At 36.0% G+C, this 27,112-nt stretch overlaps 3 protein-coding genes across 10 annotated transcripts; 2 read left to right on the top strand and 1 right to left on the bottom strand.

Moving 5' to 3' along the window:
• Positions 1-2,208: 2,208 nt before the first annotated feature.
• On the top strand, positions 2,209-6,055 carry LOC110912020 (mitogen-activated protein kinase 9). The gene is made up of 11 exons (XM_022156685.2): positions 2,209-2,468; positions 3,405-3,824; positions 3,919-4,046; positions 4,121-4,180; positions 4,273-4,422; positions 4,512-4,667; positions 4,772-4,909; positions 4,996-5,069; positions 5,173-5,274; positions 5,418-5,658; positions 5,788-6,055. Exons 2-11 carry the CDS (start codon positions 3,419-3,421, stop codon positions 5,845-5,847), a joined length of 1,515 nt encoding a protein of 504 aa, XP_022012377.1. The 5' UTR covers positions 2,209-2,468; positions 3,405-3,418; the 3' UTR covers positions 5,848-6,055.
• A 1,617-nt stretch (positions 6,056-7,672) lies between these two features.
• LOC110912019 (ATP-dependent DNA helicase homolog RECG, chloroplastic) lies at positions 7,673-19,870 on the top strand. 8 transcript variants are annotated; one of them, XM_035981111.1, is made up of 23 exons: positions 7,677-7,913; positions 9,697-9,808; positions 10,777-10,868; positions 10,970-11,039; positions 11,533-11,653; positions 11,907-11,987; positions 12,633-12,715; positions 12,806-12,941; positions 13,029-13,526; positions 13,600-13,712; positions 14,226-14,460; positions 15,025-15,188; positions 15,293-15,374; positions 15,458-15,547; positions 15,632-15,865; positions 16,998-17,069; positions 17,161-17,313; positions 18,140-18,283; positions 18,387-18,545; positions 18,618-18,701; positions 18,778-19,350; positions 19,432-19,611; positions 19,703-19,870. In XM_035981111.1, the coding sequence occupies exons 7-22, from the start codon at positions 12,711-12,713 to the stop codon at positions 19,522-19,524; spliced, it is 2,835 nt and encodes a 944-aa protein (XP_035837004.1). In that variant the 5' UTR covers positions 7,677-7,913; positions 9,697-9,808; positions 10,777-10,868; positions 10,970-11,039; positions 11,533-11,653; positions 11,907-11,987; positions 12,633-12,710; the 3' UTR covers positions 19,525-19,611; positions 19,703-19,870. The 8 variants fall into 8 exon arrangements, with proteins under 8 accessions (XP_022012371.1, XP_035837004.1, XP_022012372.1 ...); XM_022156680.2 differs by having other exon boundaries at positions 12,626-12,715; XM_022156682.2 differs by lacking the exon at positions 11,533-11,653.
• A 224-nt stretch (positions 19,871-20,094) lies between these two features.
• LOC110912018 (tetratricopeptide repeat protein 27 homolog) lies at positions 20,095-22,827 on the bottom strand. Its single transcript, XM_022156678.2, has one exon. It carries the CDS (start codon positions 22,765-22,767, stop codon positions 20,239-20,241), a length of 2,529 nt encoding a protein of 842 aa, XP_022012370.1. The 5' UTR covers positions 22,768-22,827; the 3' UTR covers positions 20,095-20,238.
• Between the last annotated feature and the right edge of the window lie 4,285 nt (positions 22,828-27,112).

Below are 27,112 nucleotides of genomic sequence, written 5' to 3'. Positions count from 1 at the left end.
AGGATTACGCGTATGCGGCCGACGGACCGTTTCTTGCGAAAGTGAATACGTGCCGTTGGATTTTGTGGATGGTGAGATTCGTGACTAGATTTTGAGTGTTTTCATTTGACTTTTTGTAAACAACTATTTGACATTGCTTGAGTGGACAAATTTCAAATGTGCCATTTTCTCGTTCCATCGTTAATCAACTTAATCAACATAATTAATTCTAACCTTTGGAGGATTTGGAAGGTCAGAAACTCGTTAATTATCGTAAAGAAAAACAGATCGCCTTTGAAAATAGCAGTCTTTTTAATTTTGACTTGGTCGGCATGGTGTTATAGTTTCCTTATTGTAGCTAGTATTTAGACCCACCGCAAGTTGTGATGGCGTCGAAACTTAAAGTAACTTAAACTTATACCATTAAATATTTGAGTTTATTCGTTTTCGAACATAATTTACGTCACACGTAGACCAACTGAAAACGCACATAAAAATAAGCATGGAAATGTCTTATATTTAACCTGATTCATTACCGAGAAAATGTACGTCGAAACGTAGACTGTCTTAGATTTATAATGAAACGTACTAAAAGATAAACACGTAAGAAAATAGTTTTTTTTTTTACATTAAAGAATTGTTCCACGCGTTGGGGCAAAGTCGAAACGTAAAGTAACTCGAATTTATATCGCCTAGTGAAAACGTATTATATTTGACCTGACTCATTTCCAAATAAAATATAGACCAACAAAAAAACGTACATAAAGAAAAAGACAAAAAAAAAGTTGAATGTTAACTGAAAAATCTGATAAGATTTTGTTTTTGGATAAAAATGCCAACAAAATTGAAACCATTGGAACCCAGATTCAAAAGGTTTAAGTTTTTAACTAATGTGGCAAAAATGACTAAACCTCATAAACTATTTTAGCAGTTTATTCAATATTCAAAAACAATCTAAATCTCCAAGACAAAGCAAAATAAAAAGACAATCACTCACAAAAAAAACACTAAAAATGTAAACAATCTAAGTCCCTAAAAAATAATAAATCAATAAAAATTAAAAGGCCAAAAGCAAAATAGAAGACAAAATTTAAGCAACATAAAAGACAAAATTTTGTAAACAATCGTTTGACATTTGATTGTGTGGACAATTTTAAAGGTGCCATTTTCATGGTCCATTGTTAACATAATTAGTTATAACCTTTGGATGTGTTTTCAATTTGGTTTAGTGGTAAGAGGTCTACTCTTCTCTAGTGAAAATATAGGTTCGATTCCTGCTCGGATCATTTTCGACGGGCATCTGGATGAAGGGATGAATTTGGGTTTTAATCCCGGGTTCGAACCTGACGGGGGGGGCGAAGGTTTACGGATTTCATCTGGTTCTCGCATATCAGGGGGTATGGTCTCACAGTGGTCGAGGAGTTGACCTTGGACATAGCCTCAAGAAGGATGAGTTTACACGTAATTTTCTTTGCCGTTTATTGAGGTCGCCGAAAAACTCTTTTTTGGCAGAAATTCAACATTTTCGTCTCAGACCTCTTTATAACCTTATTACGGACCTTTAGGAACCTTTTCTAGTAAAAGCATCAATTATTGAGGTCGCCGAAAAACTCTTTGGCCGGAAAACTCAACATTTTCGTCTCAAACATCTTTGTAACCTTAGATCAGACCTTTAAGAACCATTTTCTTGCCAAAAACATTTTGCCGGCGACAGGATCTCATATGGGCGTTAGGTGTCAGTTAGTCAGGGTCCATTGGAGACCAACATTAATAGTTAGGACTGTCAATAGTTATTTTAAAAGTTGAGACTGCTGGCGGCCAATGACAAACAATTGAGATTATTAAAATCTAATATCCCTATTAAGATAAACTTTTGTTCCACGTCATATTAAATTATTACTTTTCTATATATATCTTTTTTTTTTAAATTGTAAGTATTTTCTAACTCTAATTAATGTTTTTCTAAGTATTTTCTAACTCTAATTAATGTTTTTCTAATTATATATATTTTATGTAGTAACAAAAATAGTAAAGCAATCAAAATCAAAAGTCAAAACCCACCAAAAGCAAGATAAGATTAAAGACAAAGGTTAAGGAAAGAAAAAGATAATAACATAATTATTTATCAAAAGAAGTGTCTTTGGAAATTACAACATAATAAAAGTGGAAAAAACACAGAAACGAAAAGCATAAACAATATATAATAAAAAAATAAAAATGAATTTAATTGATGCTGAAAGATAGATTAAAAACCAGGAAAACGTGTTTCTAAATAATTAATTCAACGGATGCTGAAAGATAGACTAAAGACTTATTCTTTAACAACTTGGTTGAGCCGTATATATTAGTAGGTTTGAATGTTATTCTGTTCTCGGCTTTGTGGCTGCTATCCTCTGCAAAATCAGACGCATTTTGATTGGAGTAACACCATTCTTTTTTACCCTTTATTCACCGCCGGAGAAAAATTTCTTGCTAAGCTCATCTTCAAGGTTCACTTCCTTCTTTTCTCCTTTTTCTCTTTCAAATTTCGTACATCTTACTGCTTGATCATAGATCTGTTGTTATTAGACAGAATATATTAGTTACGGTCTGTCTGTCGTAATCATATTACCATAGCTAGAACATGTATGTTTTATTCGTGTGTAGATCTGTTATTAAGAGAGAATATATTAGTTACGCTGAATTACGATAATAATATTATCATAACTAGAAGATATATATGATATGAGTATGTTTTATTTGTAAGCGAGATCGAATATTAAGAGAATACATTAGTTATGGTTTATTGTAATTATATTTAGTTATTTACCATATCCAATATATGATTGGCAAATTGGATTTAAATAATCTCAACTTTTTCAATTTGGCCGATGCCGATAATAATCCGAACTGCCCCACTTGGCCGATAATAGTCTGTGTTAAAAATAGCTTAACGGAGTTGAGTTTTTTTTCCAAATTACAAACCGATGTTTTAGGCTTTTGATTAGAACGAGGATACGAATTGATTGATGTAAAATTTACCTCGAAATACTGCCCGAAACAACGAAAATGGTGCTTCAATTCGGGTGTTTAAACTTCCAATTAACAAAAATTAAGCCGTTTGGAGCACCGTTTCGAGGTAAGTTTTACATAAATCGAGTGAGTTTCATATATGATTATGGGCAAATAACCGAGTTGAGATTATTATCGGCCAAATTGAGAAAGTTGGGATTATATAAAATCCAATTTGCCATATATGATTTGAGTAAGTTTCAGTAGTTGATCAATAATACGCAATACTGACGCAGTATCTAATATATGATTTGGGTATGTTTCATTTTGTATCTTCATTGTATACGTATATACATTAGTTGATCAATAATACACAATACGGACGGGGTTTTATTTATTAGGATCAATAAATTAACCTTATATGTTGTTTTCAGAATCAGATATCATCATGCTTGGCAAGGAGTTTTTCACCGAGTATGGTGAAGCAAGTCTGTATGAGATTCAGGAAGTTGTTGGGAAAGGAAGTTATGGAGTTGTTGCAGCTGCGGTTGATACGCACACAGGCGAAAAGGTTGCTATTAAGAAGATTAATGATGTGTTCGAGCATGTCTCGGATGCGACTCGCATTCTGAGAGAAATTAAGCTTCTTAGGCTGCTTAAGCATCCGGATATTGTAGAGATTAAACATATCATGCTTCCTCCTTGTAGAAGAGAGTTTAAAGATATTTATGTGGTGTTTGAGTTGATGGAATCTGATCTTGATGAAGTGATCAAGGTTAATGACGATTTAACTCCTGAACATCATCAGTTTTTCCTGTATCAGCTTCTTCGCGCTTTGAAGTATATACATACAGGTCTGTTGTTCTTAATGTTTCGATCTGGATTAAGATTTTAATCATTTGATTATGTTGAATTAATTACTTGCCCTGTTTTTTTTTTATTTTGCAGCACATGTGTTTCATAGAGATTTGAAACCGAAGAATATCCTGGCTAACGCAGACTGCAAGTTGAAGATATGTGATTTTGGTCTAGCGCGTGCTTTGTTAGATGATACCCCGTCAGCAATTTTTTGGACTGTATGTGTGTCAACATTCATCGAAGCGTAAATCTTTGACGGTTTGCTGATGTTTTGATTTGTAAATCTTTACAGGACTATGTGGCTACTAGATGGTATCGAGCTCCTGAACTTTGCGGCTCCTTTTTCTCTAAAGTAAGCGTATACGCATATATTCGTTAACATTTAATATCTGAAACATACGCATATATTCGAGTGTTGGTTACTGAATTCGGATTTTGTTTCAGTATACTCCTGCAATTGATATCTGGAGCATAGGATGTATATTTGCGGAGATGCTAACCGGAAAGCCGTTGTTTCCTGGAAGGAACGTTGTGCACCAATTGGAGCTCGTCACTGATTTGCTCGGTTCTCCTTCTCCTGAAATCATTTCGAGGGTTCGTTTAAAATCTTCGGTTCTAGACTTGTATCCAAAGTTTATTACATTTTTAGCTTCTGGATAACGCTAGTTGTTAAAACTCTACAGATACGAAATGACAAGGCTAGAAGATACTTAAACAGCATGCCAAAGAAAACCCCTATTCCATTCTCACAAAAATTCCCAACTGCTGATCCGTTGGCACTTCGATTGCTTGAACGATTGATTGCATTTGATCCTGCAGACCGCATATCTGCTGAAGAGATAAGCATTAGTAAAACTTTACGCTTTTCTAGTAATTAACATGATGAATGCTTCAAGTTATTATTACATGTTTATTGATATTGTGAAATGTTTTATATTTGCAGGCCTTAGCTGATCCGTATTTTTATGGGCTAGCGAATTTGGAAACTGAACCATCCAAAGAGCCGATTTCGAAACTTGAATTTGAGTTTGAGAGGCGAAGATTAACTAAGAATGACGTACGAGAGTTGATTTATAGGGAGGTATGGTCATAGTATATGATCTTTGTTATCTTATTAATTCTGATTTACTTATCATCCGTTAATTAATTATTTATCGTCGCATACAGATCCTAGAGTATCACCCACAAATGCTGCAAGAGTACCTTCATGGCGAAGAACACATAAGCTTCATGTATCCAAGGTCAGATTAGATATTTTCTTTAAAATTTCAATTGGTAAGAAATCGTTCGACTATTATTAGACGCCTAAAAACCGAAAACATCCACCCTTTTATCCAATTTCAGTGGAATCGAACGATTCAAGCAGCAATTTGCCGATCTTGAGGATCAGGAAGGGAAGGAACGAAAAAACTCTCCGCTTCATAGGCACTACACATCATTGCCAAGGTACAATTTAAAAGAAATCGTTAGGAAACCGTTGATAATAACTTACTAAAGGAAATTTAGTTTATAGGTGTATAAAGAGGTTGATGTATTAATATATTATGGTACAACTATAGTGTGATAATTGTTGTGATATTTTTTCAAAGAGAGCGGATATGTGTACCCATAGAAGAAGCTGTTGATGAAATCAACACCTTTGAAAGGCGTACGAATGCTGCTATCGCTAGCTCTCTCGAAAGCCCACCGAGATCAGAAAGGTGTAACGAATCCAAAACTGTTAAAAAAGATTCTAACATTATCCCAAACAGCCGTAAAAATCCAGACTTGCCCAGAAGTTCTTGCACTAACACACCCAAATATGTAGGACCCAGCAACAGGAGTTGCAAGGTAAGTGTTCTGTACCTCAGTTTCAGGCTGATTTATAGAATCTCAAATATTTTTTTTATAAAAAATACTGCAAGACTTTATACTGTTTTGCAAGCTTCATCGTTTTGACGTAAATGTATGTTTTTTCAGGGTCAAGGAGATGAGGTGAGCAGTGTTCTGTCACAGAAGCTAGCAGCACTGAGTTCTTGATCTGTGTATCAAGGCTTTGATACTAGATTTTGACAGAATCTAGTATAAACTCAACCATGTAATATTACTATTGTGAAGTTTGATAATTTACCTGCTGCTGATATTTGTTGGTTGCTGTTGAAGCTTTGTTATTTCAAACACTGCTACCTTGTTGCAATAACATGTACTTATTGTAGTATAATTTGAATTCAGTTCTGATGATCCCTTATTATCGTCGGTCAAGGTCCGAATGATGTTGTCTTTGCGTAGTCTAAACGAGTTAAATGATTAGTCTGACTAGTTTTGGTATAATTTTTAAGAGCAACTTCCTGATGTTTAGCTCTTTGGATTTGTTACAAATGAACAATGTTTGTGCACATGTTAGATGTTCATCGATACTTTTGTAATAACAATATAACATAAAAGTACTACTTATAACCAGCTTGGAACCGGTTTTGGTATTGCTTTGGCACCCAAAGGAGCGACAAGCTATCGCAAAGCATCTGTTCACCGCGATCAGGAAGTTAATTGCTTTAGACCAGTTGTTAAAATCTCTCCTGGTGTTAGGATCTGGTCATTTTGTGCCAACTGATCCGGCTGTCTTTCACTACGAAGGGCCACTAACGGATGCGCCACGAACGGCATCAGTGCCGTAGGTGCATAAGCTTGTGGATGAGCTAACTAACTTTCCATTAAAGATGCTTTTAGTGATAACTTGGATTGATTTACTATTTTGAGGCATAGAAAAGTCAGAAGTTGTTTGCCATAACTTGTTAGAATAGTTCATTAGTTTGTGTATAGCTTACTTACATTTGAGTTTTGAGACAAGGAATGGGATCAAATACAAACACTTAAGTTTGTAAGAACCATAAGAACCAATACATAATTGACAAGTGTCCATCAATAAAAAAATTAGTTTAGGGGTAATTTAGACTTTTTGACCATATTTATTTATAACTAATTAAAAATAATTACAAAAAATATAATCAGCACAACACTATATAATTAGCACAACATCATTAATCGTTCTTCATTATCAGCACATCGTCCTCGAATCGTTCTCCATTATCAACATAAACGACATTAGCACGACATCTTCAATCGTTCTCCATTATCAGCACACCAGATGTGCTGATTATATCTACTTTTGGTGTTTGTTTGTATTATTTTGTAATTAACACATAATCAGCACCTTATTAGCACAAATATAAAACATCTTTTGTTAACTTTTTTTAAAAAACACTTTTATAAATACAAAAAAGGTATAGCAATATGGTACTCATATTAAAGATAAAAAAATACTTGATTTTATGGTATATATTTTTAAAAAAAATAATGAAGTATATAAAAGTTATTTTAGTTTAAAAAACCTTGGTGGAATTTGTATTTAATAGAAAATGGTCAAATGATTAGCAATTTTACAAAATTACCCCTAATTTGTTAGTAGTAATTTTTAATTATAAGAGTTTTATTTATAATCAATATCAACCCTTGATTTAAATTAACAATGGTTCAGATCTGTTCTTACGGTTCTTATAATTAGCACTGTTTGTACAGGATCTCAACCCTTTGAGACAAAACAATATTTTAAAAACTGAATTTAAAATCAGTTCTGAAAAATTCTAAAAGAATTGAGTGATACACTCGTTCCCTTTGGTATTATTCTTTCAATAGTCATCATTTTATTAATTAATGATGTTGTGATTTTGAAAAGTCTAGCATTCTTAATGACTGATTAGTGACATTTAAGAACTTGTGGTTGAGAATTTTCATATACACCGGTCATACTATGTGGTTTATCATAGTTCTTATAAGTGTGTTTAGGGTGCATTAAGCCCACCGCGTCGACAACTCTGGAGTGAAACACCACAACGCAAAAGCGCAAAGGGCATTTTATATATATGTGGTTGAGAATTTTTATATGCACAGGTTATACTGTATGGTTTATCATAGTTCTTATGAGTGTGTTTATGGGGTGTTAAGCCTGCAAGGTCGACAACTCAAGAATGGAAGACCACAATGCAAGAGTGCGAAGGGCGGGGGTGCATTAAGACCATTGCATGTGTGAAGGCTAAGTTATTTTTTAGGTAATAATTAATATACAAACCAGTTATTTAGTTCCACTCACCATTTCTATTTTAGCTTTTTTATTACTCTACCCATCATATTTTACATTCCCATGACAGATGTTCTTGTGTGTGAAATGTGAAAGTGACTCCCCCCCCCCTATGTGTCATTTTTTTTACATGTCACATCTACCACAAGGCCCACAACACATAATCAAATAATAGTATGGACTCCTAATCAACCAAATTCACATCTCTTCACTAGAATTCTTATGCAACCACAAAGTTGAAGTGGAATGACTAAACCTAAACAATAGTTAAACTTAAATGTCGATCTAACCTATAAACTCAGGTTGCCGGTTCAACTAGAATCATAAAACTCAACCGATCCAATGCAAGACATTCTATGTATCCAGAAATAAACTTGCACAATCATCCTTGAAAAGTTCAATCCAATTTTAAAAACATTGGTCACAAGCTAATTGAATCGTCACAAGTTATTGTATTTAAATAATGCACAACCATGCGTGCAAATATTTTTTGAGTAAATTACAAGTTTTGTCCTTTATGTTTATACCAAATTGCAGACGCTATCCTTTAGCGCAAAAGTTGACAAGTTTTATACTTAATGTTCCAAAATCTTGCATGTTATGTCCTTTAGGCCTAACTCAGTTAGATTTTTTAGTTAAGTTTGTTCATATGGACCCCATATAAGGGTAATGTTGTCTTTTCACATCTTAATGTAATAAATAAACCCCTTTCCTATAAAATATATAAAAACCCCTTTCCACCCAAACTATCCTCTCTCTCTCTCTCTCTCTCTCTCTCTCTCTCTCTCTCTCTCTCTCTCTCTCTCTCTCTCTCTCTCTAAAACGTAGACATCCTCCCCCCTCTCCCTCTAAAAACCCACCATTAACACCACCAATTGAGCACACAAACACTTTGAACAAATAAACACAGTGAGTAATTGAACATGAACTTCGTTCTTCACACAACATATACAAATCAACTGAACAAGTAAATACACCTTCAATCGCTTCAGATTTATGCACAAATTATACAAACAAACACTCAGTTCAAATCATTCATTATACGCACAATCAATCGAACAAACAAACTCAAACACGATGAGTAATGGTTCTTGTGCTCCAAGATCTGTTTCAGACTTTTAGGTGCGGCGGGGGAGGTTGTGGTTGCAGGGGAGCAGTGATGGACGGCGGGTGCAGGGGGAGCGGTGATGGACGGCGGGTTGCAGAGGGAGGCAGTCAAGCAGGGGTGGTGGTGATGGTTGGTGCAGCAAGGTTGGGGTGGTCGATAGGTGGGGGTGGTGAAGGTTGTGGGGTGGTAGTGGTGGTGGTGGGTTGAGAGAGATTAGGTTGTGGTGGTGGGTTTAGATTAGAGAGAGAGAAAGAGTTTATATATATTTTTTTAGATTTGTAGATATACTCCGTCAATAATAAGTGTTTACAAAATAACCCCTAGGAAGAGGAAATGACAAGTATGTCCTCATGTGCAAGGCACATGACCATACTTAACCAAAAAGTTTGACTGAGTTAGGGCTAAAGGACATAACGTGCAAGATTTTGAAACATTAAGTACAAATCTCGTCAACTTTTGCGTTAAAGGACAGCGCCTGCAATTTGATATAAACATAAAGGATAAAACTTGTACTTTACTCTTTTTTTTCTAAATTGTGTTGTTATAGAAAAAGCAAGATCATTTAAATAGTTTTTTTGTCTTATGTTATTAAGTATATTTTCGGTACCAATAATTCAGTACTGTTGCCGTATATTGCCAAAATTAGGTACCGGTACCGGAATTTGAAGGTAAAAACAGTAAAATATCAGTGCCGAACCGAAAGTATCGGCATCAAAATAATTCGGTAAGGGAAATTCGGTACCAGTATCGCCGTATAGGTACGTTACCCAATAAATGTTCATCCCTACTCAATTTCAAAATCCTTTTTTTTTCTAAACGTGTAAAGTATGGTATCATATAATATATAGTGTGGCTCATTGAATAAAAAATAGTACATATCCTCTCTCTATAAATCATAGTAGGAGACTTGGGTTTTCCAATGGAGACTCAAGTTCAAATCTCACTTGTGTCATATTGAGGTGGATATTGGGCAATGATGGTGACAAACCCACCGAGGGGGGTTCGATCCTGAGCCGCACCCCGGTTTTCATCCGGCTGTTACTTCAACGAGGCAACTCGTGTGGAGGCAGTACGGTTTTCGGGGAACGCCGTAACCAAGTCTGGCCAACCCAGCGCGGGCCCGGTTAAGACAACGTAAGTCTGGGCAGACTTGGCTAGGGCTGCCGATTAGGCGGTATGACATTGGGTCACTCAAAAATAAAGTCACCGTTCAAAAAAATAAATAAATAAATAAAACTCGAAGAGACAAGAAGGTAGCATCAAAACCTCCTAGTAAAGTACATATACTCTCTACTCTAAAAAAAATTGACCTGATCCAATCAAAGACGCAAATTGCATTTTACTCTTAATTTTTATTCATTCAGTGAAATCAATAACCATGTTTTATATCGTATGCTTATTTATTTAGAAGTAGGGCTACAAACGAATCAAACGTTTGGCGAAAAGTTCGTGAACTGTTCGACGGGAAGCTCGTTTGTGTTCGTTCGTTTATTAAACAAACGAACATGAATAAGAAATTTCGTTCGTTTAGTTAAATGAAGACTAGTTTGTGTTCATCAATGTTCGTTTTTGTTCGTTGCCTAAAATTAATAAACAAACACAAACAAGTTCATTTCCTTAACAAACAAACACGGACAAGTTCATTTCTTTAACAAACGAACACGAACATAAAATCTCGCTCGATAAGTGTTCGTGAACAGATATATTTTTTAAAAACGTTTTGCAGCCCTGTTTAGAAGGTAAAGACCCTACCTAATGTTAGATTATCCAGGACGGTCTCAATGTTCTGAATCACTTCCCAGTTTCATTCCAACCCAAGTAAGTGTTGGTGAATTTGTTCAAATCACGTTTCAATAATTCTATCAATTTTATTGATAATCATCAATTACATTACCAATTTCCATTTCGAATCTGTACAGAAGAAGATTATAAGCTCTTCGTCGTCCGCAACTGCTACATAGTTTATCAGTTAAATCGAAGCTGAAAGCTGTAAGTTTTGGTCCTTTTCATAACTGCAATTGCACACTTTCAATTCTGTTATTAAATTGATTACCGTTTCCATCTTAATTGATAATGTTTGTGTCATATTGTTGTTCATGCACGCGTTACTTTTTCAACTTTATTTGCCCTAATTTACACGTGCTCAGATAGAATGATTTGAATTTGATATGGATAGATTATAGGGCAATGTTATTTGAAATGTTAGTCCAACATTGTGTTATGATTATAGCTAAATAGGATCCAGAGGTGAATTCTATCATTTCTAATCGGTTTGAGATGGATGCATATGTTACGATTAGCTATGTCACATGTTCAATCCATAGCTGTCCAAGGCACAAGGCGTTTTAGAAGCGAGGGCTTTTTTAGGCGAGGCGTATGGTATAAATATACGATTTTTAGTGGTTTTAGTCATGTTTAAGGCTTCTTTAGGGCTAGTTTAGGTTGATTACAGGTTTGTTTAGGGTTGGTATCATTGTTTCAGATGATTTACGGCCAAAATTTTCTCGGAACTTGGCCTGGGTCTCTTGAAGTGAAACGAGAAGGCTGCACTGGGACTGAAAAGTGGGCCTAGGCTCGCGCCTGGGTGAGCCTTGACAACAGAGGTTCAATCTATACATTGTGTTTGTTTGTTTGTTTTTATATTAAAAAAGACGGACTCACTGTCTGTTCAACAAATAGGTTTATTCTCAATTTCCAAGTTATCTGATCTTAATAATGGCTTTCATGAGTTACTGCAGATTTTTCATTGAGATTAGTATTGATTTTCTTTATGAAATATGATTATGCTTTCATGATGAAGAACAGCTTTAAGTTTGCTACAATCATGGTGACTCATGATTTTCTTGATGTTAATAGTCTGTTCCTGGTAGCTGCTTAAGTATCTTCTAAAAAGAGAAAAGAAATTAATCCTCAACCTGCAAATAGATTTATAGCAAGGTACACATTATCACCTTGTTACTATTTCAGTTTTATGGAGTTTGCATACTTGGTTTAAAAAAGCGTGCCTTAAGCGCAAAGCGACCCTAGGCGCAAAGAGCTGCGCCTTGTGTGATATAAGGCGAGCTCTGTACAAAAAGAGCACAAAAAGCGAGCTTTTTTGGAAAAAGAATCCCACTGAGGCGCTCGCTTCTTGTACAGAAGGTATTTTTTGTGCATTAAACCGTGTGATTTATACATTAAATCATGTATAAACCTAATTTATAAATATATTTTGGGTTAGGGATGCTAAAACCTATAGGATATATAAAACATATATATTAGCACCTTGCGCCTCGCGTACGAAAAGCCCTCCACTTTTGTGATTTGCGCTTTGATTTTAGACCTTGTCGCTTTGTGCGCTCCGCGCTTTTTTAAACCAAGTTTGCATATTGTTTTTGACGTGTCAATGGCCAGAAAAAAAACACGAGATCATTATTTGCAAATGGTTCATTCATTCTAAATGTAGCGTAGTGAATGGACATCCTTTATAAGTCCATGTTATCCGTTAGTAATTGGTAGCTTTCGCTTGCAATTGAATATTTTTTTATAAGTAGATTGAATGATATTATTCTCTCTCTAATCAAGGAAATTTTTAGCATGCAGTGTTTAAGTGAAAGATGCTTGGCACGTGCAAATATCTTGCAAGCTGCACGAGGATATAGGCATGTTTTGGGTAGAAAAATGAGGTGCATTTACTGTAATAACAATCTTCTTGTTATATGTAGGGAGTAAGCAGAGCAATTATGGCAAAGTTCTAACTTATCGAATTCTTGCAGGTTTAATGGTCTTCTATTATGCAATATATCAAAATATATCTCTCCATCTAAACATAGATTAACAAAGAATGTGTTTAACATAGTAGATAGTTATGGCAGATCAAGCAGGTGGAACCGACGGAAACTGTTCACAAAGGTGTGTTTTTCTGTAACATCAATTGCGCTCATTGTGCTTTACTTTTCTAAGTAAAAATCAATTTAAAATCATCTCATTTGCTTGTAGGTATCCCCTGCTATGTGTCATGACGGTTTTGACGAACAACTTGATCAAGAAAAATATTATTTTGATGCATCGTTAGTTCGGAATCAGTTTCCTTCTATCATATTAGGGCAATCTAGTCCAGTAGAGTTATACGACGGAATTTCAGATGACCCCGACACCGATAGCATTTTGACCTCAGATAGTTCTATGGGTTCAACAGTGGTGGACCCCAGTATGTTGTTTGACTCATTGGGTTCCGTAGCTCACGAGTTTAACAGTTTTTCTTCCTACGAGATTGAAAGTATATCAGATCAAGGTAGTCCGGGTCCAACAACCTCTCCATCCGTTACCCAAAATGGGAAATCATTCACTAAACAAAATAAAGAGAAATCGGATCCTCAATGTGTTGTTGATGATCCTACTGCACCATTTGAATTGGTTCTTGATAAACCGATCAGTTGTGTGCCTGCAATAAGCAAGAAGAAATGCAGTCAGTTGGAAAGCTGTGGTTTTCATACGGTTGGTTTTTTTCAATAAATGGCCTTGTATTCTTTTGTGGTCATCGCTTAAATTTTAATTTACGTGTATGCAGATACGAAAGTTGTTGGGTCATTTCCCTCGGACATACGCTGATCTACAAAATGCACAAATTACGATCAATGATGGGCAGTACTTGATATTTATCGGAAAAGTTATATCATCCAGGTTAGAGGTTTTTTTTTTTTTTTGAGTAAAATGTCATTTTTGTCCCTGAGGTTTTGCCAGTTTTGCGACTTTCGTCCAATGGTTTGTTTTTCCGCATATGGATCCAAAAGGTTTAAAGTCTTGCCATTTTCATCCGGCTCGTTAACTCCATCCATTTTTCTCCGTTATGTCAGGGGTATTTCTGTCTTTTTGCTAACTTAAAGGGCAATTCGGTCTTTTTCACTTTATGTAAAAAGACCAAATTCCCGTGAAAAAAAAGCCAAATTGCCCTTTAAGCTAACAATAAAGACGGAAATACCCGACTTAACAGAGAAAAATGGATGGCGTTAACGAGCCGGATGAAAATGGCAAGATTTCAAACCTTTTGGATCCAAATGCGGAAAAACAAACCTTTAGACGAAAGTCGCAAAACTGGCCAAACCTCAGGGACGAAAATGGCATTTTACTCTTTTATGTGATATAAAAGTATTTTTTTCTTTCTTTTGATGTTTGTTATATGATGTTGAAATGTAGGGGAATCAAGGCAAGTTGTTCGCTATCATTTCTTGAGGTGATCGTTGGTTGTGAGGTTGCTGAAAGTGGTTCAGCTTCTGCCTGTACAGTTTCCGAAAAGAATAATGGAAGCAAGAGAACAATATTTTTGCACTTGAAGAAATTTTTCCGTGGGACACGATTTACGTATCAACCTTTTTTGTATAGTCTTCAAGAGAAGCAGAAAGCCGGAGACATTGTTTGTGTCAGTGGTAAGGTGAGTTAATAAGTGCCTGCATAGCATACACTAATATGTTTCTATATTGTTATAGTCTAAGCAGTTAATGCGGTAAAATATCGGATATCGGTCACAGACCGATATTTGATATATCGGTTATCGCGGTGGGATATCGATAATTTTAATATCATGCTATATATATATATAGCAATTTAACATAACAATTCAGTATACTCTCCTATCATTAAAAAATTAAACTTTTGCAACTTGCAAAACACTAACAATTTTAGTAAGTAGGAACTGATGAAGACTTAAAACACCAACATTTAACGCCAACAACTAACAATTAAGACTTAAAACACTAGTAGCAGCAATAAGAAGAAAGACGAATGGTATCGAGAAAATCGGTGATATATCGGTCAATATCGCCGATATTATCGGTATCGATATTCTGACTGATATTTTGCACCCAAATATCTCACTCGGGGACTGATAACCGATATATCGCTGATATATCGGGATATTAACTACACAGGTTGTAGTTTTAAGGCGGTACCCATTGAAAATAACTCTTAATTCATGTTTGGTGTCCCTATAATTTAGGTGAGGAGTATGCGTACCAAAGATCATTACGAAATTAGGGAATATAGTCTTGATATAATACGAGATGACGACGATGAATCTGCATGTGCTGAAGGGAGGCCGTATCCGATATATCCTTCGAAAGGCGGTCTAAATCCAAAGTTACTTGGTGACATTATCGCAAGGTTCTGAATTCCACCTGTTCATCGCTATTAAAGTAGCTTCTGTACTATTATTGTTTTCCTTAGACATTTGTAGTCGTATTCATTTGTTCATTTATGTCTTCCAGTGTTCTAGATGCATTGCCGCCTGACATAGATCCTATTCCGAAGAATATTCTTCATATGTTTGGACTGAAGAGCCTTCGTGATGTAAGTCTGTTAAATTTCCATTTTTTTCTTTTTTCTCTAACCTAAATGCATATAAAATCTATGTTGGCTACTTATTAATGCAGGCGTATATTGGGATTCACCAACCAACAAATTTTAACGAGGCTGATTTAGCTCGCAAAAGGATTATATTTGATGAGTTCTTTTACCTGCAGGTAAGGTTGTTTTATTTAACACTACTTTTTTCGTTCTTTTTTTTTTCTTTACTTTGGTTTTGACAGTGTATAAACTTATAACAGTTGGGCCGTTTGTTTCAAATGCTCGAAGGAGTTGGTACGAGGATCGAGAAGGATGGATTGTTAGACAAGTACAGAAACCCCGTAACAAACGCGGTAGTTGCTGAAGAATGGTGCCCTCTAACCAAACAGTTCCTCAAGGCTCTACCGTATTCGTTAACGTCTAGTCAATTAAGCGCTGTTTCGGAAATCATTTGGGATTTAAAACGCCAAGTGCCAATGAACCGACTTTTGCAGGTCTAAATTTAAGTAAAAGTCGTAATTTGCTTGATTTTTAATGGTACCATTAGGCCTGTAAACGAACCGAACGAACACGAACGTGGGCATGTTCGTGTTCGTTTAACTTTAACTAAACACAAACATATAATCGAACACATTTTTTTGTTCATGTTCGTTCAATAAGAAAATGAGCATGTTTGTGTCCGTTTATGTTCGCTCGTTTAAAACCTAAACGGACACAAAGAAACAAAATTATACGACCATAATTAACGAACACAAATGAACATAATTGACCAAACATAAACGATCAAAAAGTATTTTCTTTTATATAAATTATTGATTAAGTATGATAAGTTCAATTCGAAAACCCACTTTTTATTACTAGGAAGCCCAATTACTAATAGCTATTTATATATAAGTAGTAAATCATCTCGTTTAATGTTTATATTTATATAACTGTAACTACTTATGTGTTGATTAAGATTTAAACTAACATAAATGAACGAACATTCACGAACATAAATGCTATGCAGTTAATATCAGTGATATATCGGTTATCGGTCCCTATGTAAATATCGGTTAGAATATCGGTACCAATATTATCAGTGATATTGACCGATATGACGGATATATCACCGATATTTGACCGACATAGCCAATATATCTCTGAATTGTTATCGTTAAATTGCTATATATATAGGGTGGGGTTCTAGAGTGAACACTAGTGTATTTATGAACTGAGTGAACAAATCCTGGCCATTGATTTACATCATCAAATCGTAAAATACACTGGTGTATTTTCATCATCAAATTCTGATCAAATCCTGGCCATTGATCTACACTTATGTATTGATAATCAAGGGCTAGGATTAGTTCACACAGTTCACTATCATATCGGTCCTTGACCGATATCCGATATTTTACCGCATTAACTGCATAGCATAAATGAACGAACATAAATGAACGCTCACTAACATAAATGAAGGAACCAAACGTTTGTTCATGTTTTCATTTTATAAAATGAACAAAAATATTGTTCATGTTCGTTCGTTTATTTAAATAAACGAACTTCCCGCCGAACAGTTCATGAATGTTCGGTTCGTTTACAGGCCTAGGTACTATTTCAATTTAACCTACTGTCTCTTTGCAGGGAGATGTGGGATGCGGGAAAACCGTGGTAGCTTTCTTGGCGTGCATGGAGGTTATCGGTTCAGGATATCAGGTTTAATTCGTTTTATTCGCTCTCCTAATTGGTAACTTTTTCATAAACGTTGAAGCATCGGTTTATCTGGTTGTTTGTAATAAATTTTTAGGCGGCTTTCATGGTTCCAACTGAGTTACTTGCGATCCAACACCACGATCTCCTCCTTAATTTGCTGGAGAATGTGGAAGATGTACCTTGCAAACCATCCGTCGCTTTGCTAACGGGCTCAACTCCAGCCAAAAAGGCCCGTCTAATCCGTGAGGTTTGAGCTCATATCACCACCCTCTAGAAAAGTTATTATTATTATTATTATTAATATAACAATTGTGGGTGCTTATGAATAGCACCCACAATTGTTATATTAAATAAATTTTGTTTTTAGTGAATAATTTCATTTATACCCTGTCCTTTAATAAGTTTAATGTTTGGCCTCTCAACCTTATTAAGATATATTTTTCTTTTTTTTCATCCTTTTTCTTTAACCAATTCAAACTACAACCCCTAAACTTTAATAAAGTTATCATTTGAGTTTTTAACGAATTTCCTATTACATGATTTTTTATGTGTTTCGTTTTTTATATCAACGCTCCACACGAGTTTTTATCCAAGTTTCGACGTGAATTTTCGTAATGTTATTCCTAAACTGACCGGTTGTTTTAAACGTTTTTATATAAATCGTTCGTTTTTTAAACATCCTGGCGCCTATCTCTAAATACACCATTGCGACGTGTTTTTTGTTGTGAATTTTTCTTAACGTTGTTTTTAAATTGACAGGTTGTATTAAACATTTTTTAAACCATTCTTTTTTTAAAGAGCCCGGCGCTTATCTCTAAATACACCATTGCGACGTGTTTTTATCTACATTTAAACTGACTCGCTGTAATACACGGCTGTCGTGTTTATCTTTATATATGTTTTGGTGTAAATTTTGTTCGAATAACTTGAATTCGTATACAACGACGTAACTTTTCCGTGATTTTTGAGTATACCATCATGATGTGGTTTTTTATAGTTACGTTTGCGATTTGCTTATTTTTGATATATCTCATTGATTTGTTTCTTAAACAAGGGAATATTTCTACTGGCAGGGTCTCCAAAGTGGCGAAATTGCAATGGTGATTGGGACCCACAGTTTAATCGCTGATAAGGTGGAATTCTCGTCTCTAAGAATTGCTGTGATAGACGAGCAGCATAGATTTGGTGTGATCCAGAGAGGTCGATTTAACAGCAAGGTACTTTTTATTTACCGATTGTTAAAGAATAAAGATATTCTCGTTTAAATTCCCCTAATTTGGTATTGCTATCTATTAATATATTGTTACTGAAATCTTGCAGCTATACTGTAACTCATTAACTTCCAGATTGGTTGAAAATACTTCAAATGGCAACGCAAAAGGTGAAATAAGTATGGCCCCACATGTTCTTGCTATGACTGCGACCCCGATCCCGAGGACTCTTGCTTTAGCTTTGTACGGAGATATGTCTCTCACACAAGTATGTTATCTTGCTTCCTTTTTATGTATTTTTAGCGTATTTTAGCGTGCTTACGGGTTCAATTGGATTTAGATAACTGATTTACCTCCTGGGAGAAAATCTATTGATACATTTGCGGTTGAAGGAAATGAGACGGGTTTCGAAAAAGTGTATCAGGTACTTGTTACTATTATCCCATCGTATTCATGAAAACGAGTATTTTATGTTTTTTTTTTTTCGGTTTTAACTACAGATGATGAGGGAAGAATTAGATTCAGGAGGGAGAGTGTATATAGTTTACCCGATTATCGACCAATCAGAACAACTTCCGCAGCTTCGTGGTGCATCGGCTGACCTGGAAGTAATATCAAACAGATTCGAAGGGATCAGTTGCGGGTTGTTACACGGGAGAATGAAAAGCGATGAAAAAGACGAAGCTTTGAGACGGTTTAGATCAGGAGAGACGCAAATATTGCTTTCCACTCAAGTCATCGAGATCGGTGTGGATGTTCCAGAAGCTTCTATGATGATCGTGATGAACGCTGAGAGATTTGGGATAGCTCAACTGCACCAACTTAGGGGACGAGTTGGGCGTGGGGCCCGTAAGTCGAAGTGTGTACTTTTGTCGTCAACAGCCAGTGGTCTGCCTAGATTGGAGGTGCTTGCGAAATCGTCAGATGGTTTCCACCTGGCGAACATGGACCTTCTTTCACGGGGCCCTGGTGACTTGCTTGGAAGGAAGCAGTCGGGACATCTTCCTGAGTTTCCGGTTGCTAGATTGGAAATTGACGGAAATATCCTTCAAGAAGCACACCTAGCTGCACTGGTACTACTCATTCCCATTTCCATAAACCAAAACGCTTCGCTTTTTTTAGGGTTTTTTAAAATAAACATGCTTGACGTGCAGACAATTTTGAGCGAGTCACATAATTTGGAGGAATTCCCGGCACTTAAAGCCGAGCTCAGCATGAGACAACCGCTCTCCTTTTTAGGTGATTAAATTCCGGTTCCAAAGGCTTGTAAATAGTATTGAAGCTGTTTCCGCGATGTGGCAAGTGATTCCATGCAGTTAATATTTTTGATACGGGTACGCACTTTACTATATTTTCTCTTATACAGGCTCGTCAATCATATTAACTTGACTGAGTTTGTCTTATTATTTGCCTTGTGAATTTCAGGGAGACTATATGTTACCTAGACATTTGATGCTTAATTGAAAGCTTGTGGTTCAAAAGTTTGGTGATTTTCTCAATCCATTTTGTTCTATTCGCCTTTTCAATGTAAAATGTTGTTAGATTTTAAGTTATAATCCAAGTTATGTTTGCATTGATTAACGTTCTTTTTTCTTTGCTCGAGCCCCGAGTATGTCTCATAGACATATAGGTTTGTATGTAGAACATTCGGTTCGTTTGCAGCCCTACTCGGAGGGTTGTGTTGGATCAGGGTTTTAAGCGAATGCTATGTTCATCGATGAATAGCCACAGGATGTAAATGTGTGTAAAATCATTGATGCCCTATCAACCGTCTGTAAATTGCTGGCACGATAATCAATAAGCGGAAAAGGCAAGGGTTTTAGCAAGCAACGACCAAACATGTTGGAACAAAAAGATCGTAAGCAAAAATCTTTAATATCACATACAAACCACCAAATAAATAGAGTAAATCAGTGACAACATCAAGAATATGAACTCAAAATCCATTAACATCACCTCTTTTACGCAGAAGGAACCGAATTAGCCTGCAAAACCGCTTGCAACTTTTCAAAAAGAGACTGGAGCTCCTTAAATTCATCAGTATCCGAAAACCTCAAAGAAGCCTGTTTAATAGTGCTCTTGAGATGCGTCTCAGCCCGTTTAGGTGACCCACTTTCAACAAAAACATTACACAGTTCTAACGAAGCACGTGCATATTTCTTGAAGCGTTCCTTGTCTACCCATAACTCAGATCCTTGATATGATCTAACTTGCTTTAATAACGCTTCCGAATACATTAACAGATCCCCTTTGAGTTTATGCCACCTTGCGAATAATCCCCAAATCTCCCCGTCCCCACCACTTTTGGCAATTTGCTGCAAAATCTTACCGATCGAATCGGTTAACTGCTCTATTTCTCGACGTCTTTCTAATACCAACTCACCATCACCATTTACAACAGAATCTACATCATCGGTTTTGTTTTTCCCTTCGATCTGGAGCATTATACTGTCTAATAACTTAACATCGTATCGTTTATTGTTGGTCAAGGTCAACACTTTCTGGGTAGCTTCCAATGCAAGCCCGAAATTGCCACTATCTACTGCAACCTGACTGTAATTCTCCCACATTTGCCAGCTCTCTCGTTTGAACTTTAACGCTTCTTTAAACGCAATTAATGCCTCTTTGTTTCTTTTCTTGGTCATATGCAAACAAGCGATATTGTTCCACGCCTCCCCGTTATCAGGATCGATCTGAACCGCTCGTGTAAAAGCATCCAACGCCTTTTCAAGATCCCGAGCCTTCAACGCCGCTGCACCAAGTGCAAACCACCCATCCGGGTACAACGAATTTAACGCCATCGCAGATTCCCATAAAAGTTTTGATTTTTTGTATTCTCCTCTGTTGTAAGCACTGCGTGCAAGTGACCGTTTTGCCCTTACGGACTTGTTTTCAGAAACTTGCAACGCTTTCTCGTAACATGAATCGTTGTTCGTAACATCACCCAACGAACACCACAATCTTGGGTCATTTGGTCGTTCCAAAAGACGCGTGTTAATCAGCTCTACAGAAGCAGCTTTCTTTTCTAATAAACGGTAACAAAAGATAACATTATCCCATAGTTCGAGATTCTCGTATATTTTCACAGCCTCACCGATTAGCCCACAACTAACCAAAAGATCTGCATATTCCTTGCGAAGAGACGGAATAGCAGGTAAATCGACACAAAAACAATAACGTATTCTCTCTGCAATGTTAGGTACAGACTCGTAAACTCCTTGAACCAATTTCTCCATCATCAAAAGAGCGCGTTCTTTGGTTCTGCCACGCGTTTTCTCCCATCTTATACGCAACAAGTCACAGAAACATCTAATAATATACAAAGACGAAGGCTGAGAATCGATAGCCTCTATATACGGAGCCATATCCCACCTCTGCATTTCATCATGCGGAGTGTTCTTTTCGATTAATAAACACTGCGCCAAAATCAAGGCTTGTTGAACCGGATTCAAACTACCGGAACCTTCATTGTTATGCTCTAAAAACCTAGGAGTCAACAACACATCAGACGCTTCGTTAACCTGACGATCTTTATCCGCCACAAAACCGTTGACATCAGATAGACCGGTTTTAGAACCCGAACTATCCGCGAAAAGACGAAGCTGCGCTTTCGGATCCACTTGATGCACAGTTCGAAAACCCATCGCACCACTAACCGAAAGCGAAAGCCCAGACGCCTTCTCCGCTGTTTCAAAATGCACCTTCGATGAATCAACACGCCCATATCTAAACTCAATAATCCCCAATTCCAAATGCACCATAGACACAATATCACTCAAAACCGTTTCTTCCGCCCCCACCCAATACGTCGCCACTTTCTTCAAATCACCGAAATGACCCAAACTTTCAGCAGACACCTCTTTCAACTTCTCATATATAACCGACGAATGCCCATCAAGAAGCTTCTGCTGAACCAATAACACCCTAGCCAACCACAATGAACTCGTTGCAAAACCGACATTAATATTTTGTTGCAAATAATCTCTAACACTCAACAACAACAATTTAGCAAAAACAATATATTCCAAATTAACAAACTTCCCCAACAAATCAGACCCGCTTGCCATAACCTCATTTCTTGCCCAAACTTCCACATCCTCTTTAGCCATACCCGAAAACAAACCCGGCAATGTTTCGGGTGGCCCTGTGACATTCGACTGTATGAAAGCTAAAAAGGCTGAAACTGCAACAAGAAATACAAGAAATGCTCTTTCTTCAGGGCTTGTTGAATCGGTGGTTTGTGTAATTAAGAACGAATTGATGTGATTGGTGATTGAATTGGAATATGGGGGAGATGGGTTGTTGAGATTGAAGAGGAAAGGGGCGGAATTGGGGGTTAGGGTTTTGGTGTATTGGCCTGATTCGATTGATTGGAGGAGGGTTTGGATTGAGGTTTGAAGGGGAGTGGAAAGAGGTGGGGCTTGATTGGGTGAAAGTGTGCAGTGGAGAAGACGAAGCTCGTAGGTGCGGAGGGTTTGCAGGATTGCCATTGAAGAGAAGCTTGAGTTAGGGTTAGGGTTTTGGGTTTTAGGATTCGTAGAGGGGTTTAAGGGGGTGTTTGGCCTAGCTTTTTTAACAAACGAGTAAATTACAAGTTTTGTCCTTTATGTTTACACCAAATTACAGGCGTTGTTCTTTGTCTTTAAAATTGATAAGTTTTGTACTTAATGTTTTAAAATCTTGCATGTTATGTCCTTTAGGCATAACCCAATTAGATTTTTTTTTGTTAAATCTGATCATGTGACTTGCACATGAGGGCATACTTGTCTTTTCATCTTTTCAGGGACTAGTTTGTAAATGTTTAATGTCTAGAGATTATTATGTAATATAATGAAAAAAAGATATATAATTTAAAAAATATAAAAAATTGAAGCTCACACACTCTCTCTTCTCTCTCTAAACTTGTCTCTCTGTGTGTGTTAGGAGTACAGCAGAGCATAAAATAAAACAAGATGTGAACAGAATCCAACAACTCTCCACCATCACTCACAAAACAACTATTATTCTTGAATATCATAAGCTACAGACGCATTATTGTTACTCTCTCCAAACGAATTTCTCCACATTTCGCTTTGGATTTCATTCTTGGTGATCTCTGTGACAGGTTTGTGGTGATTATTAGCAACCGATGGGGTTTCTTCGTCAATTGAAGAGTTGAATGTGATCGAAGACTACTAGTTTTCTATGGCGTCAAGCGAGTGATCGATATTGAATTGATGTTAGGATTTTGGCCCCCAGATTCTTCTTCGTCGGAGAATGATAAAGAACTCGAATCTGCACTCATTGAAGGGTCTGATCTGTTTGATTTGTGACGCTATCACTGGTGGTGGTGGGTTGATGATGGTGGTGGTGGTCGGAGGTGGTGGTGGGAGGTGGTAGTGCCCGCAAATCTGGATGAATCGGACATCCCCCATTTGATTTAGGTATTCACTCGTCCTTTCCACCCTTGGATTCTACCGATTTGGATTACGGGAGTCCGATTTTGGAAACCCCCAAACAGGGCGTTCATGTTCAACCCACTAATTGAGGCTCTGTTGGCTTATACAAGGGCGGATCATGTTGCATAAATCACTAACTGAGACATTAAATTTGGATAGAAAAAATCATCTAAGGGTTGGCCGACGGTGGTGTTGCGACGGGAGGAGGTGTGACCGATAGCAGTGGTGGCGCTCTGTAGGTCAGACTGGTCAGAGAGAGAATACAATTTTTTTAAATTATATATCTTTTTTTTTCATTATATTACATAATAGTCCCTAGAGATTAAACATTTGCAAAATAGTCCATTGACAGTGAAAAGACAAGTATGCCCTCATGTGCAAGTCACATGATCAGATTTAACAAAAAAATCTAACTGGGTTATGCCTAAAGGACATAACGTGCAAGATTTTAAAACACTAAGTACAAAACTCATCAATTTTAAAGACAAATGACAGCACCTGCAATTTGGTGTAAACATAAAGGACAAAACTTGTAATTTACTCTTAACAAAGCTTATAGGCTTTTTAGTTTTTTTTTTTTTTTATAAAATAGAGAATATGCCACAGAATAGTAATGAAGTTTTAGGAGTGTTCCAATTAGGTCACTAATAAAATTTATTGTTCTAATTAGATCATTATACTTTATTTTGGTGTTCTAATGCTAGATATTTTACCTGAATAGCAGGTTATAGTCCTACATGGCATTTATTTATGGTTAGTTGTTTATCTTCTTTTATAACTATAATTTAAATGCTTTTGGTGTAGGAGTAAATTAGTACTTTCTTTCATTAAAAGTTTACTGACATTTAACTATTTTTTACGATTTTATAAAAATTTTGATACCTTTTTAGAGATTTTGAAAAAACAAATCACATTTTTTAATTTTTTCGCATTTTTTTTAACTTTTCTATAATTTTTTAAATCTATTTCGCATTTTCTTCTAACCCATTTGGCATTTATGTGCCATGTCAACAAATTTTTTTAAATAAAAAACCTAAATAAATGTCATGTAGGATGGATGACCTTCTATTTAAGTAAAATATCTAGGATTGAAACATCAAATGAAACTTGAATGACCTAATTGGAACAAAAAAAATTATGAGTGACCTAATTAGAACACTCTTGAAACTTGGTTATTATTGTACAAAGTTAACCCTATAAAATACTAGGTTAGAATCCCGTATATTACACGGGTTGAATAAATGTAATTTTATATACAAAATAATAAAAAAAATATATATCTTTAAAAATCTCATTTATTACACGAATTGAATAAATGCAATTTTATATATCAAATAATAAAATAATATATATTTAAAAATCTCGTTTTTTACATTGGTTGAATAAATGTAATTTTATATATTAAATAATAAAAAAAGTTATATCTTTAAGAATCATGTGTATTGTATGGGTTGAGTGAATTTAATTTTATATATTAAATAATAAAAAAAGTTACATTTTTACGAACCTCTTGTGTTATATGGGTTGAACACATGTAATTTTATATATCAAACAATAAAAAGTTATATCTTTATAAACCCTATGTATTATATGGATTGAATAAATCTAATATTATATACTACATAATAAAAAGTTATATTTTTAAAACCTCGTGTATTACACGAGTTGCATAAATGTAATTTTGTATAGTAAAAAATAAAAATGTTATATCTTTAAAAAACCTCATTTATTACACGGGTTGAATGAATCTAATAAAAATTTATATCTTTAAAAATACTAACGGATACACTCGATATACGATGAATGAGGTGATTGCGGTGATGGTTCTTATAAGTGTCACGTAAACATAGTGATTACCGTATTTGAGTTGAGAATTGAACACGAAAATAAAAGTATAGAACCAACAAACATTGATTAATATTTTTGTCACACCCCCAAAGTACCACTTTGCGGAAACACCGCAGGACGTGTGACGTACCAGGATCTAGCCACCAATCACATTGAACTCATAACTATATTTAAATAAAACTTTCATTCATTAACATAAAGTGTTACAAAACGTTAAATGTAATTCATTGTATTTAAATAAAACTTTCATTCATTAACATAAAGTGTTACAAAACGTTAAATGTAATTCATTGTATACAGCGGAAGCATAAATCATTTGTTAAGTGTATCATAAACCACATGTACGAAAACCATTAGACTTGACTTGCGATTCCATGTATCTCGACCCATGACCACTCCAGCTTCCTAGACAGCAAGTTCCAATAACCCTATAGACCTGCAAGCATGCAGACAAGTGTGTCAGACGACGTTGGTGAGTTCAAAGTTTGTTAACACGATTTAGTTACCAGATATAAGTATAAAACATTTCAATGATTTGATGTTGTTAATAACTCGATTACCGCCGATGGCTCCAGATTATTTGCCCTATTCCCCAATGCCTCTATCAAAGCAATGGTCAAGACTGGGGTCATTAGTTCACGCCTGTCCTCCCCGGTACGGTGTGAGGGTGCCAAACCTAAATAGTGCTATTAACTAATACCCCGTTGCCTCCCCGTCAACAAATCGGTAGAAGGGACTTGAATGATAGATATGAGTGTATTAACCAACATCCCAGGTTTAACATACCTGTCAAACCCCAATTACCCGACATTCCTCCCCAGAACGTTTACCAGATGTCCCTCCCTGGGACGCATGCTTAGAAAAAGAGCAATGAACTCACCTTAGATTGCTCGGCATGTTACGTTACATTACCCATTCCAAGTTAGTTAACCAAATCCTACCGTGGTTACCAAAGATAATCAGTTACACAATCATTCACGTCACATATATGCACACATTAAATCACGTATTGTTACACGGATTGCTTTTATCATAAAATCATTGCATGGCATGTATCAGTACTCAATTCTCATGCAAGACCATATCCTATGTGATTATCACAAATCAACACATCAATAGACAAATGTTCTAACCATTCCAGACAGGCCAGGTTTCCTGTTCTTAGTCCATATTAATACCATGCACAAGTAACTGTTATAGACATAAGTGTACACCAACCATAAGCATCACAATACTGTTTACTATTCTGTTCTGTCCAAGGCACGGCGAAGAACCCTGGCGACGAAGTATACATTCTTCGTCGACATCATTGGTAACGAAATACCTGTCTTTCGTCGACATCACAGGTGACGAAACACCTATCTTTCATCGAGGTCACATGCGACGAAATACCTATCTTTCGTCGTGACTGGGGGTCAAGATCACAAAGTAACTGCTAACATGTTTTCAGCAGGGTTAATGGATCAATCATCAGTTTCTTTACAAGTTCTACAAACCCTAACTAGTGATCAATCGTTGACAACACGGAACATAACAGTTTCCTTTAACA

Source organism: Helianthus annuus, chromosome 12 (genome assembly GCF_002127325.2).
Source record: "Helianthus annuus cultivar XRQ/B chromosome 12, HanXRQr2.0-SUNRISE, whole genome shotgun sequence".
NCBI classification, from domain to species: Eukaryota; Viridiplantae; Streptophyta; class Magnoliopsida; order Asterales; family Asteraceae; genus Helianthus; species Helianthus annuus.
The sequence above is the reverse complement of the archived record's forward strand: the minus strand, read 5'-3'. Positions and strand labels throughout refer to the sequence as shown.

Bases quoted from the DNA above. Each gene is read 5' to 3' on its own strand.
- LOC110912020 (XM_022156685.2), top strand. From the start codon at position 3,419: ATGCTTGGCAAGGAGTTTTTCACCGAGTATGGTGAAGCAAGTCTGTAT. The intron at 4,181-4,272 runs GTAAGCGTATAC...ATTTTGTTTCAG, and splicing joins GCGGCTCCTTTTTCTCTAAA to TATACTCCTGCAATTGATAT. The intron at 4,910-4,995 runs GTATGGTCATAG...CGTCGCATACAG, and splicing joins GAGAGTTGATTTATAGGGAG to ATCCTAGAGTATCACCCACA.
- LOC110912019 (XM_022156679.2), top strand. From the start codon at position 12,627: ATGCAGTGTTTAAGTGAAAGATGCTTGGCACGTGCAAATATCTTGCAA. The intron at 12,716-12,805 runs GTGCATTTACTG...GAATTCTTGCAG, and splicing joins GTTTTGGGTAGAAAAATGAG to GTTTAATGGTCTTCTATTAT. The intron at 14,461-15,024 runs GTGAGTTAATAA...CCTATAATTTAG, and splicing joins TTGTTTGTGTCAGTGGTAAG to GTGAGGAGTATGCGTACCAA.
- LOC110912018 (XM_022156678.2), bottom strand. From the start codon at position 22,767: ATGGCAATCCTGCAAACCCTCCGCACCTACGAGCTTCGTCTTCTCCAC.